The sequence below is a fragment of the Notamacropus eugenii genome, chromosome 5 (genome assembly GCF_028372415.1).
Source record: "Notamacropus eugenii isolate mMacEug1 chromosome 5, mMacEug1.pri_v2, whole genome shotgun sequence".
Classification (NCBI taxonomy): Eukaryota; Metazoa; Chordata; class Mammalia; order Diprotodontia; family Macropodidae; genus Notamacropus; species Notamacropus eugenii.
The window spans coordinates 99,406,240-99,421,191 of record NC_092876.1 but is presented as its reverse complement, the minus strand read 5'-3'; the positions used below and the strand labels follow the sequence as shown (position 1 = coordinate 99,421,191).

The window sequence follows — 14,952 nt, the reverse complement described above, 5'->3', positions numbered from 1 at the left end:
CAAGAAAAGCCCACATTGGGTCATGAAAAGTTAAACACAATTGAAAATGACCAAACAACAACATAACAATAATATATTGAGTTTTTACCTGTGGCCTCAACTCCTGTCCACCAAGTTCTAGGTACATACAACAGCATTGTAAATAGCAAATGAGTAAATCCATTTATCCAAGAAGATAGTAGATAGAACTCATAGAAGTTCTGCAGATTAGAATATATCAAAAAAAAAAAAACAGACAAGAGCAAAAATCTATTTAGATAACGTGTTACTCAACCAAGAAGAAATACCCTAATTTTACCCAAGAGAAAATTCCCAAAAACCTCTTGTGAGGCAAGCTAAAATCAGGGACATGTTGAAGAACAAGCTTTCCCAACATATTTGCCAGTAGCAGAGACATATTCTCTCCCTCTCTCCCTCTCTCTCTCTCTCTCTCTCCATCCCTTTCCTCCCCACCCCACCCCCTGTCTTTCTCTGACTTTCTCCCTCTCTGAAGTTAGTAACCAAAACAGTTTGGAACCATTTACATCTTCTCTCAAAGCACAAATGAAGAATCTCTCTCCTTTCCCAAATTCTCATGCCATCACATAGTCTCACAGGGTTAGATCAGCATTCTCTCCATCAATCCAGAATCATGTTTTATAAGCAACAGGAAATTTAAAATTTTCCCTTCTTTGCCCAGCTCGGGTAAGAGTCAGACTTACATATATTTCAAGATAAAATAATATTTTTGCTGTTTTTATTTCTTACTACATTAAATTCTTTAAATAAGCTTCTTGTGGGACCTCTCAAGAACCACTATCTGTTGATAAAATTAGACAGGAAGCATTTCACTCTAGTGAAAATTCCAAAATTGCAAATAAAACAAGTGTTCCATAGAAAGAAAAGGGGCCTCTTCTGTGCATATTCCTCCTGCTTTCTTTGCTTTACTAGAAAGGAAACCCCCTCTATTCCTAAAGTTTTCTATTGATAGCATGATAGCTATTACTACTTACCAGTGATAATTAATTGGCTAACATTGGTAACACCATCTGGTGGAAAATGTACAAAAAGGAGACTTCAGTCTGATCCAAAAATGGATCTTTTTTCATTCTGACTTTATCAAAAAACAAGAATTCTATTATCTGGATCTGCTGTTTTTAAATGACAGTTGTGAGCAAGACAAAATCCAGTGCCTTCTCTAATGCTTATCCTGGCCTCCTTCTATCTTCACCTCCCTTTGTAGTGAAGCAAGTTGTTGTTCTTCAGTAAAAGAAACAAGCTTAACTAAAGGATGTGTGGGAAAATGAGTATTTTCTTCCTTGTTCTTTTCTGATCATAACCTTGCTATCACTCTAAGAAAGCAAACTCAATTCTGACTTTGGTCTCAATTCACCCCTGTTTTGGTGCTTTTTTGCATCATGCAAGTCAGGTTTTATAAAAACAGACAAAATGGCATACCCACAAAAGTTGAAGATTTTCAAGACAAATGTACCTCATCCATCATCCCCAAACAAAAATCAATTTGTGTGGACAATTGTGTAATTCTCAGCAGTTCACTAAGTTTGTTTTTACTTGCTGCCATATCATTATTAATTTTCAAATATTGTTGATGCCTTGACATCGCAACCATTTTCTAATATATATCCATCTTGAGTCCCCACTCCTACAGAAAACAAACAAAATCTGTGATAGCCGTATGCAATATTGCACACCTCTGGTTCCTCACCTATTTGTCAAAAAGAGGACAGTATGTTTTGTCATCGCTTCCTTGGGAATAAGATTGATATCTGATCTCAAAGAATCTGAGAGCTGAACGATGTTTTTTAGTGTTCTTCTGATGCTTAATACTGTAATCAATATGCGTTATGCTGCTAGTTCTGCTGTCTTTTCTCTTTATCAGTTCACTATAGATGTATGTATGTATGTATGTATATATATATATATATATATATACATACATACCCAGTTAGTCTGAACTGTTTCCAAGATGACTGACATTTTAACTCCAAATTAAAAACATATATTCCCTTAAATAATTTTATTTCCTTTATCATGAATTAATGCATTGAATTTTTGTAGATTTCATTAAAATAGTGTGTAGATTATTTTTCCTCTAACACAAACCTTTGGTTTTAATGGCATTCCCATCAATATCCCACCCCCTTAGGCTGTCACTATTAGCCAAGCTCTACAGTCACACTTGAAAGTAATGAGAAACCTTCAATATTCTAATCTCAGAGTGTTATGGGGATAAATATAGTCCACACATGGACAAAGATACTAGTGCCACAGTCAGATAGGTATAAATCACTATGAGATACTTTATGTAGATTATAGAGTGACACATTTAAGTAGACACCATTTTATTCTGAATCAGATCAATATCACTGCAGATGTAACAGAAATATCACAGAGCTGAATTTTCCATATTCATATATGTGCATATATATATTAAGCAGATACTGTTTACCCTCTTTTTTCTTCTTTTCTGTTCTCTCCAGTATAGTGCGTTTAACCCCCGAGAATCTTGGGATATGTGGCACCCCACTCTGGTGGCAGAGGCTTTATTTGCTATCGCAAATATCTTCAGTTCTCTGCGTCTGATCTCACTGTTTACTGCCAATTCTCACCTGGGACCTCTGCAGATCTCTCTCGGAAGAATGTTGCTAGATATTTTGAAGTTTCTGTTCATTTACTGTCTTGTATTGCTAGCTTTTGCAAATGGCTTGAATCAGTTGTACTTTTATTACGAAGAAACAAAAGGAACAAATTGCAAAGGAATACGGTGTGAGAAACAGAATAATGCCTTTTCTACGTAAGTTCCATGAACATTTCTGTTGGTGGGTAGCTCAGGGCATTGTTGGTATGGAGAGTCATATCTGGAAGTTAAGAAATCTACAACAGCGGTGACAGCATAGGAACTATGAGACATGAAATGCATCTGGATGGAGGTTCACATCATGCCATGTGCAGACTGAATGGCAATGAGAAGTTGCTTAAACTTTGTTGAGCCTCAGTTTCATCACTTGCAAAATGGAGATGATAGATTCTGCCCTGCCATCCTCACAAGGCTATTGTAAGATGACAAGTGTGAAAGTATTTCACAATTATAAAGCAGTACATAAGTATAATGCTGCTATTAAAGGGGAATGACTTTTTTTTAAGTCTCAACATCAAAAACAAGGAAATGTTATTGGGCTCACAATATAAAAAAATATTTAAATATATTTTAAAAAAAGAAATATACATCCTTATGCTTTGTTTTAAAGATCACTATGGCATTTTTTTCTTTAATATCATCTCATGAAAATTATTTTTTATCTTTTTAATTATTTGAGAGCTTTGGAACCAAAGGGTGGTTTTGAGAATTGAGAAACTTCAAATATGATACTGCACAGTTATTGATGAAACAAAATACTTTAACATAGGCTTGGGAAGGTTAGGGCTCAAGATTTAAACATAGTGTAATGTTAAAACTATTATTTGCAATTCACTTCTCCCCTTCTGGCTGAGAATTGTACCACCATCCTCCCCCAAAAAATACATTCATACCTTAGTTCTCAAGGACCCTTGATTTCACTGAATTGGATAGTCTCTGCTGTGATACAAAGAGTAATACCTTATTACACAGTCTATGAATTTCTATTGTTGGGAGTCGGGGGTGGGGGATACCATTTTCAGGCACTGTACTAAGTGCTTTGCATTAATCTCATTTGATTCTCAAAAGGTGGGGGGGAGGAGTGATGGAGTTACTATTATTATTTGCATTCTACAGATGAGAAAACTAAAGCACACAGAGGTTCAGTGACTTGCCCAGGGTCACAGTAAATGTCATGCCCATATTTCAACTCACATTTTTTCTGACTCCACACTCAGCACTGTACCACCCCTTTTGTCATTCTGACGGTCTGTGAACTAACTATAACCCTTATTGACTCATTTGTGCAGCAAGGCTGGCTATCCGTACAGTTTATTGCTTAAATAAGTAATATTATTCCTTTTCTAGAAACATATTCAAAATGGATTGCTTATTTCTGTACCTTATTCATATTAGCATACTGAAAAATAAAAAAACCCCAACATATTCATGTTGACATTATCTTTATATCAACTGTTTTAATACAGTGAGATCCTTAGGTCTCAGACTTACACGAAATATTTCCAGAAAGAACAATTCTTCTGTCTCCATTTTAAATTTTTTATTTTCTGATATGAGAATATACCTATACCTTTTTACTGCTATCAATGTTTCTGTGTATAGCAATCCATATTCCCTACTGCTTCCACTGATCTTTCAATGACAACCTAGGAAGGACTGAAGTCCGCTAAAGGAAATCAAATCACCATAAATCATTGTATTTATTCTGTCCACAACTCCAAATCAATAGTCTCTAGGTGAGAGCCTAAGGGTGGATATGCCTTCCTACTAGAAAGTACTTAAACTCTGTAAGAGTTATTTTCTTTACACTCATAGCCCTATAGCAATTACTCTCTATATCAAGAAGTATATAGTAGGCACCTAATCCATATCAAGAATTGCACTAGACACTGGAGATATAAATGCAAAGAATGAAACATACATCCTTTCAAAGAACTAAAATTATAATGGGGAAGACAACAGTATATATTATAACTATATGATGATTAAATAGAAAAGAGTAAATAAAGATAAATTAAAAGTAATTAAATATAAGGTGGAGCAATTGGAAAGATCAGAAAAAATTATTACGTAGAAAGTAGTACCTGAGTTATGTCTTAAAGGAAGAAAGGTCCTTTTAGGGGGAGATGAGAAGGGACAGGTGCCTATGAGAAGGCACAAAAATGGGATTGAAAGGAGTCAAGTTTATCTTACTCATAAAGATCAGCCTAAGGGAGCAAGTAACGTACAAAGAGGAGTAATGAAGAAAAAGATTAGAATCAGATTGTGAAGGGCTTAAAAAGCCCGAGAGAGAAGTTTATTTTTTTTTCCTAAGAATAATAAGAAGCCAGTAGGCTTTACTAAATAAGAGAGATGTGGGAGCAAAAATTATTTCATTTTTTAAAAATTTCTATCCTCAATGTCCAGAAGAGTCTTTGCCATGTAGCAGGTGTCTGATCAATGATTATTGGATTAATTGATGACCAGATCTGTGTTTAAGGAATCTCACTTTGGTAGTACTACAGAGGAACAAAAGAATATGGGGAAGATGAGACAGAAAAATCAATTAGGTGGCCATTGAAATAGATTATAGATTAGTTTAAAGGCATTGAGGGCTTCAATTTTGGTACATGATATAGAGCCTAGAAACTAGAATCAAAAAGACCTGAATTCAAATATGGCGTGACCCTGGGCAATTTACTTAACTTCCATCTGCCTCATTTTCCTCATCTTCAAAGTAGGGGTAATAATAGTACTTAGTTCATAAGGCTGTAGTAAGGATCAAATGAAACAATAATTTCAAACCTTAAAACACTAAAGTACAAGCCATCTAATGTGGTATTTAGTTGTGTGAGGAGGTGTGGTACATATGTGAGAAATTTTATACCTTTCTGTTTTAACCTTTACAACTGAATAGATATTTGCAGTGAAGGAGAACAAGCAATCCAGAATATGAGGAGCCTGGAGGAAAAGTAGTGCCTTTGACAAAAAGATGGAAGTTTGGTAGTGAGATGAGTTTTGAGAGAAAGGATAGAAGGTTCTGTTTTGCATATGTGAAGTTTTAGACATCTCAAGGACATTCAATTTGACATGTCCAATAGACAATCAGTCATGTGGGGTTGACATTCAGGGAAAAACAGGGATTGGATATGTAAATCTGCAAGTCACTGGCACAGAGATGAGAATTAAACCCATGGGAGATGATGAAATCACCAAGAAGGAGAATGTAGAAAGAGAAGAGGGCTGTGGGAAATACCCACAATTAAGAAGCATGATGTAGGTGATTAATTATTATTAATTAGAAGATTATTATTCCTGATCATTGGACTACTAGAGTTAAAAATGCTACAGAATTGAGGATATTGCTGTGTGTATTTCAATGTCACATATTACTGGTGTCTGAAAAGTAATACTTTTTGTGTGTTTTTATATTATGTTATGTCCTATATGTTTTGCCATTTCTATTTTCTAGGGAACAACTAGTAAAGTAATTTTTTTGTTATTTCCTTTAGTGTTTATTTGAGCAAGAAAACAATTTAGTTTCCACAAGAGACAATGGATTAATTGAATGCTGTCCTAGTAAGGGAAAGAAATATCTCCATAAACTCTGATATAAACAACAGGGTATATTCTTCAAACAAGGGATATCAGCTGTTGAAAGAAAGTTATGACCTTGTCTGGGAAAGTATCTGCTCCTTATCTGAGTACTCTTAGGAAAGTAGTTCCTATGAAAGTAGTTCCACATGAAGACAATTCTTATTGAGATTTATTTTAATTCATCAGCCTGTGGGCATTGATTGATTCAATTAACTTGGGAATGACACAAGATCAAAGAATGACGAAAAGCTGAGGATACTGAAATCTTAACTAAAGGTAAAAGGAGGAGATAGTTTGATTTGACAAAACATCAGGTTGTTAACACTAAAATCAAGAAGCTTAATTCAAGAATCTGCTGAACACTTTTAAGGTCAATGAGATGATGTACAAATCTAAAGAGTAATTCATCTTATTAAAAGATAGGGGAAAATAAGTGGACACCTTGGGAAGAAAACATAAGCTAAAGGGAAAATTGTGAAATTTGAATTTAGTTTTTCTTTTTTCAAATTCATATTGAAAAATCCAAACGAATGTTTTACGGAAGGCTTCTAAATATTGCTAATGTGACAGATGGGAATAATTTAGGTATCAGTAAATAAATACTTCCCAACCATAACAATAACATTTATTTTGTAGCACTATTTTTGTTTGACATTTAAAAGTCATTTATTAAAATACATCATTTGAATTATGGAAGCTTTAGTAGGCAGCATGTTTTATTTCATGTCTATCTCCTTCTGAATTGTTCTGTTAGAAAAACACAAGCTGAAGATTTGTATTTGTGTATTAACAGTGAGAAAATAGTATTTGACAAAGGAGATTAAGGAGACCATAGGGGAGATAGAGAGAATTCAAATATTGTCCAAATAACACTAATAGTCAATGATTATTAAAGTTAATAGGAACAACTAATTCATTTCCAGGAATCAGATTTGCCTCTTTGAAACTGAAAGTTCTTTAGTTAATTAATTACTTAATCCAGTAAATTGGATTGTTTACCCAGTATTGTTAAAAGGCAAGAGCAACAATAATAAATGTCACTAAACATTTTAGTCCAGTAAAAAAAAAATAAGCAAGATTTACTTTTTCTATTTTTAGTCATAGATTGAGGAAAATAATAATTCTTGTTTATTCTCACTTGAGAGGCATCCTGATATAGGACTCCTTAAAAATCAGAAAACACAAATGCAAATCCTGTCACAGACCCTGATTGTGTGATGTTGAATAAATCAATGTACCTCTTGGTACCTCCATTAATAAAATGGAGATGCTCAAAATTTCCTCCTACCTCAAGGAATTGTTGTGAGGCTTAGCAGAGTAACGAGACCTGAACTGGGTTCAAATCCTAACTCAAACTTTTACCAGAAGTGGCTCTGGCAAATCACTTAGCCTCTTGATCCTATTTTCATTTGCAAAATGAGGAGATTTAACTACATGGCCTCTAAGGTTCCTTCTAGCCCTAAATCTGTGATCCTATAGGTGCTTTGTAAACTTTAAAATCTTATAGAAATATTAATTATTTTTGAGGCCAGATATTGATGATCTATGAAGACAGTATGTTCATCCTATCTCAATAAAAGAGAAGCTTATTTGGGAATATTTATTCTTCATAAAAGGTCACTAAGTTCACATAGAGTTTGATTATTTGCTTGTTTGTTTGGTGATGTTGTGTTTATCTGTTTTTTAAGAGGAAGTCTGTTTGACATGTAATGAGGTCCCAGTTGAGAAACTGTAATCTTTGGTGCAATTCAGTGTCTACTTTGCAACAATTTACAATTTAAGAGAGCTTGACGGGATTTTAACAGGTTAAAAGGGACTTGCCCACATCACACAACCAATATGTATCAGGGCTGGGACATGAACCCAAGTTATTCACCCTTGAAGACCATCTATCTATCATATGATACCTTAATGGAGAATGAATTTTAAAGCCATCTAAAGGGTTAAAGTTGAAAAAGAAATTGTTCACATTCTGATTTCCAAACCTTCTCAGACTTATCAGTGTCTCATTTTGCATGCACAGGAAATGGGCAGCAGAATGATATTTTAACAGTGTAAAAAGGGGGAGAGGGGAAGGAGATATACAGAGAGAGAGAAGGAGAGAGACAGACAGATAGAGCCAGACAGAGAGAAACAGAGATAGAGAAAGAGAGAGACAGAGAAGAGAAATAGAGGACAGAGAGGGAGATTAATTAAAAGGATAATCTTAATTTCTTTAAATCCATAGCTACATGACCGATCATTTTTCAAATGTTAATCAATGAATATGTAACAATCTATTCAAAGGTTTACTACTAGGGACCAGTTTCATCTGTGAAAGAATTAGAATCTCTCTTCTGGAAGTTTGACTACAATGTCTTTTCCCTTTCTTATTTCAGTTTTAACTTAGTTGCTTAAGATAATGATTCTCTTGATGACATCATTAAATTAATCAAATAAACCTAAGAGGAAAATGTATGTGTGTGCGTGTGTGTGTGTATGTGTATGTGCGTGTGGAGAGAGAGAGAGAGAGAGAGAGAGAGAGAGAGAGAGAGAGAGAGAGAGAGAGAGTTTTATATTTATTCATAAGATGTTTTTATAAATATTTTTAATGATCGTTCATCTTCCCCAGGTTATTCGAGACACTTCAGTCTCTATTTTGGTCCATATTTGGGCTCATTAATTTATATGTGACCAATGTCAAAGCACAGCACGAATTTACAGAATTTGTTGGGGCAACCATGTTTGGAACATACAATGTCATCTCTCTAGTTGTTCTACTCAACATGCTTATCGCTATGATGAATAATTCTTACCAACTCATTGCTGTAAGTAAAATATTTTAAATTCAATATTTTCCCTGAAATATTCTTTTCTAACTATTCTCATATTCCATGAGAAAAGCTTGCAACATGTCTTTCAGGAAAAGCCAGTTTAAAGAGACAGAGTGAAATTATAAAATTTTGTGAGTACTAATCTATTTTTCTTTTTATTATCTTCAGTCTTTATTTTTCTTTCTTTTAGAGAGTTCATTTATCTGTGTCTATTTTTTTCTTTTTCTCTTTTACATGAATGAATAAAAATAATTTAAATGCCTACTATGAACCAAATACCAGAGATATAAATACAAAAGCAAAGAGTTCTTACTGTCAGAGTTACATTCTAATAGGAAGGGACAATATACAAGGACAACAGAAATAATTTATCATTTCAGGGTTGTATCACTTATAGAAAGATGCCCAAGTTCTGTATTTCACAGCCAACTAAGACTTTTATTTTCTGTAAATTAATGTGCGCATGTGAACAAAAGATCACAGTGAAACAAGATAGAATCTGTTGCACGTATTTCTATCACATAAAGGAATATTTCACAAGTGCATCCACTCTGAATATTTGACCACAAGTTGCCAAATTGTCTATGTACACAATTTCAATGAAATGTCATTAAAATTCAATGGCACCCCATTCAATGAACTCCCATTCTTTTACCTATATGTTGGTGCTGAAATTATTTATATGAGAAGCCAACTCCGAATTGTATTTGTGAAGGAAGAATGATTTCCACAGCATACCTATCATAGATGAAAAAACTATGTGGCTAAATGCTTTCTAGGCAATGATTACTAAACCTAAAATCCTCCAGAAAGTTACAATGTCATATATGTCAAGTATTAGAATTTATGAGAGTTTCTGACTTATGTTTTATAGAAGATTTTCCAGACAACTATCTTACCTGAAGGTTTAGTGGGGAATAATAGTTTATTATACTGATGATCTAAATAGTTATATAATATTCCTCTAGGTAGTTCACATTTTCAAATTTCAAGTTATATTTGTTGGAAGGGGGAAAAAAGAGATTTAGAAAACACTTAATTATCACAGTTTATGCAAAGCGGGCACCTGTCAAAAATGTTGATCCAGTAAGCTCCAAAATGTCCTTATCCTATATAGAAAGTAAAATTAGACAATAGTATCATACGATTTGTCCTCATGCTGAGTGAAAGACACAATGAGGAACAATGAGAAAATCATTTTGCAAGTCAAAATGCTGTTCCAGGAGAGAAGAGCCGGGAAATCTGAGAATCAAAGGAGATAATGCATGCAAAGCATTTTGCAAAACTTAAAGTGGTATATAAGTTACAGTTGTTAATATTCTTCAGACTATTACTACTACTAAGAATAAGAATAAGAATGAAACTAAAGTTTAGACCTTATAGAATTTTCCACATATGCTGCCAACTCACTATACTCACAAGCATAAATGTCTGTCTCTTTTTTGACTCAGAAATTTGATGCTAAATTCAGAAATAATCTTGGGAAATTTTTCTTTTCTTTCACCTCCTCACCTCCCATCAAGGATGGTCAAAGAGGAAGACGATGTGATGTAGAGAGGAGCTGGCATGATGAGAAAAGACCTAAACAGCCACTTCTTTCTATCAGTCTCTTCTAGCCACTCTTCTAGTCCTTGATCCAGGACCATAAAAGAAATTAGTAAGAAGAAAAGCAAAAAAAAATTTTTGATGAGTTTTAGAAGAGTCCTCACTTCCCATGACATCTGTTAAAATCACACCTGATACCTTGCTGATAACCTGATGGACAGAAATAACTTTAAAGCTCTCAGTTAAATAACTACCCATCTGTACAAATCCAGCAAGGGACCTTCTTACTAACTGTTGCAGATTTTATCCACACTGAAATGTCTCTAATCGTCCTAAATATTTTTTAACATTTGGTCAGAATTTATAAAGCCATTTGTCATTTTTTTTTAAAGAAAAGAAGCGTAATGGGGGACCGGCCAGTTGGTCTAGCCCATGGACCATGCTAAGATTTACCTTTCCTGGGGGTTAAAAAAAAAAAAAAATACGTGCAATGCTGCCTGGTTGTCTTCTGCCTCATTCCAATCCAACACAAGGGACCAAGGGACAGGACCTCATTCATGGCCCTCGAAGTCCTTTTCTCCCTTTGTGAAGCCCTCATGAGTTTTCCCTTATGTCTCATTCTCTTAAGTTCAGTTCGGTTCTAGAGTCGACAGCCAGCACAGCCATCTGTGTATTGTTGACATATTTCTTTTTTGCGTAATTTGAAGATTTTTCCCATCCATTAATAGGCCCATGTGACCTGCTTAAATCACACGTCCTGCCTAAGTCACATGTGATGGGAGGAAGAGGCGGAGCTGGGGCAGAGCTGAGAGGAAGTTGATCTGACTAGTCAGAGCTGGGAACCAGTGAGGGAGAGAAGGGCATTTTGCTTAGGGGAGCCTGTTTGTGAGAAGGCTTGGGCATGGCTTTGTCCCCTGCAGTGCTAATGTGTATTGACTTCTTGGTTACTATGAGGAATTTGGATTTCTGGTGTCTGAATAAATGTTTTTCTTCCACCTTTTGTACGGAGAGCCTGTTATACTTTGTGATTCGGAACTACCCCGGCATATTCATAGTCACCACCAGTGTTGTGACTTGGTGATGCTGTCATGTGGGTCCATAATCCTGAAAGCTCCTGCTTTTCTCGTGGGACAGTCCTACCTCCTTCTGTAAATGTTTCTTCAGCTGCTGGTCATTCACTTCCTAGCAGACTGTGCTACCAACTCCATTTGCTTGTGAGGGACATCTCTGATGGCTTTGTTCAATCTCCATTTGTCATTGGACACCAGGAGATTTCCATCTTATTCACCCAAATTAGGAAAGAATAAATACAAAAGAAACAAAGGCAAGATGTGCTGTCAGACACCTGTGACTAGGTGGGAGGAAATGTGCCCTCTCCCCAGCCAACACTGCATAGCAGTCTTCCTCACTCAAGAGCAACTAGGGAAAAGAAAAACACACAGGGACTGAAAGGGTATACAGCAATCCTGTTGTATGTGATCTCAGTTCTAGCTTTCTGCCTCCTGAGTCAGTACTCTTTCCTTCTCAGACAATCAAAAGACCGCCTGTTACCACACAAGACCAGGTCCTAGTCACACATGGATGAAAGTAGGCTAACCAATCATCCACACATTAGATTTGAATCAGGCAGAGAATATTGAACATGTTCCGCATAACCCACCAAGAAGGATAAATCTGAGAATTCTCAGAAGACCAGGTCCTAGTTGATCAATCCTCCCACTAAAGAAATAAGTTCATTGTGTCAATGATTGCCATTATTTTTCAAGGAAAAATAATGAGTCTGATTTCTGCATTATAGTCTAATTAGATGACAGTAATGTTATAGACTGCTTTCAGGAATAAATAATAATAATAATTATATATTTGGGAGGAGCATCATTGTGAGAATGAAGCCTAGTCTTTGCTTAGTCTATAAACCTGTATCCTGTATGAAATTCAATGGTACATGATGATGTGAGTCTCTAAAATAAATCTTGTAAAGATGTGGCGTGGCATAGTCAATAAAGGACTGGCCTCAAAGTCATAAAAACTTGAGTCCAACTCTCATGTCAAATATATGGCAGCTCTGAACAAATCACTTAACCGCCTATGAGCCCCAGGCAGCTCACTAAGACTATAATTTATAGAACAAGTGTTGATTTCTGTTGGTAGAAGAAATTTCCCCATTGGGAGCTCACCACATCACTGCAATCACAGGCCCAATATGAAACTATATTAAAATAAAAGTGTGCCTGGAATTGGGTAGCTAGTTGTCACAGTAGATAGATCACAGGACCTAAAGTCAGGAAGATTCATCTTCCTGAGTTCAAATCTGACCTCTGATACTTAGTAGCTGTGTGACCTTGTGCAAGTCACTTAACCCTGTTGCCTGAGTTTCTTCATCTGTAAAATGAAGTGGAGAAGGAAATGGCAACCCCTCCAGGATCTTTGCCAAGAAAATCTCCAATGGTTCATGAATAGTCTGACAGGATTGAAACAACCAAATAACAACAAAACTGCTGGTACTATAAATTCTTAACATGTTCTAATCCTCTTGCTCCTCCTGAAATATCTGCTTAATTCAGGTTTATTCTGCTTAGGGTGAAAGATGACTGAAAGCATGGTCCTTTGGCTATGAGATTTCTGATGTTACTCAAAAAGTTGTGTGGGCAACATTTAAAGAGGACGAAAGCCTCAAGCCCATATGCTCCCATACTGCCTCTAGCCAGGACCTTTTTCAGGATTAATTGGCCAAGGCTGGGTTAAATATAGCTCTGAAACAGAGAAGCCCTGAACCAAAAAGGATTCATAACTTTCTTATTATATTGCAATCTCCCTAAAAGTAGAGAATTGATTCCAAGGGAAGATGTAACAAGCATAGGTTTTATTGTATAAAGAAGAAGAATATTGCATATACATAATTTATCACAGTCCCATTCCCCACGCCAAAGCTATCTATAATGGATGTTAGAAGTGTATCTTTCTGTTGAATGGTGATACAGGTAACTGTCTTTCTCTAGTTGATACCTTATCACTGCCAATCCTAAAATATTGAATTATTGAGACATCTATTTCACTGGAGGAGGAAAAGAGACTCGTTCGTATTTTTATTAAAACCAGGAGTAACAGAGTTCAAGGTAGTTGTCAGGAAGGAGTACAAGTCTCTGTCTGGTGGGGAGGGAGAGGTGAAATGAAGGCTGGAGTTTTAATTTCAATTAATAGCTGTGAATTAAGCTAGAAACCTAACTCTGACAAATAGAAGGCCAGTCAGTAATTATCATGTTCTTTTGTTTAGGACCACGCAGACATTGAATGGAAATTTGCACGGACCAAGTTATGGATGAGTTATTTTGAAGAAGGAGGTACTCTGCCTACTCCCTTCAATGTCATCCCAAGCCCCAAGTCTCTCTGGTATCTTCTCAAATGGATTTGGACGCACCTGTGCAAGAAAAATATGAGACGAAAACCAGAAAGTTTTGGAACAATAGGGGTAAGAATACAGAATCTTAGTACTGCTGGTTCTCTCACTTGTTTGGATAAGAATCTCCTTTCTTGTTTTAAGGTAACTTTAGGGAACCAAATTAACCTGCTTTGTTCTCATGGATGACAAATCCACTAAGCATTCCCACTGCCTCACTAAATACTCCTATCATCCTCCCACTCTCTTGTAAGAATGTATATTACTCAAACACTGATTACATATGTGGTTCAGCAGGTGATGCCCACTACTGTGACCTAAGTGCATTGTTCCTATTGCCAGCAGCAATATCACAGGGTTTTCAATTGCCAACAATTTTGTCGAATTACTGCATTCACTTTGAGCCATATTAGATGCATAATAAATGAGGATGCGGCTACAAAATTGTATTTAGGGTAATTAGAGAGATGGAGAATTGGATTTTTGCAAAAATGTGCTGGAATAATACAGCATTAGAAGGGACCATCTGGACCATTCTGTACCTGAATAAAAATTTCCTCTACAACATACCCAACAGGTAAGCATCAAGCCTTTACTCTGAAGACTCCAGTGGAAGGGAAATCCACAGTCTCCTGAGTTAGCCTATTCTGTTTTTGAATAGGTTTAATTATTAGGAAGCTTTCCTTATGCCAAGTCTAAATTTGTTTTTTTTTTTTCAAATGTACAATCATTGCTCCTATATCTGCCCTCTAAAGCAAGCAGACCATGCCTAATCTCTTCAATTACTTAAAATCAGCTCTCATGCCGCCCACCCACCCACCCTTACCTGTTGGGATTGGAAGCTCAATTCCGTGTGGACAGTCTCGGGTGGGTAAAGGTGGGAGCTTCTAAATCTTAGAGCTCTCACGAGACCCTCCCAGGAAACGGCAGGGAATAGAGGTGAACCGAGCTATCTCGAGTAATTCCGCCTCTTCCCATGAGAA

The 14,952-nt window shown here is 36.0% G+C and overlaps 1 protein-coding gene across 1 annotated transcript in view; it reads left to right on the top strand.

Annotated features, from left to right (window-relative positions):
- TRPC4 (transient receptor potential cation channel subfamily C member 4) overlaps window positions 1-14,952 on the top strand; it is a 268,137-nt gene that overhangs the window by 231,411 nt on the left and 21,774 nt on the right. Inside the window, exons 6-8 of the mRNA XM_072610416.1 lie at window positions 2,481-2,794; window positions 8,826-9,021; window positions 13,847-14,041. Coding sequence (XP_072466517.1) covers window positions 2,481-2,794; window positions 8,826-9,021; window positions 13,847-14,041 — 705 coding nt within the window. The remainder of the gene's footprint in view (window positions 1-2,480; window positions 2,795-8,825; window positions 9,022-13,846; window positions 14,042-14,952) is intronic.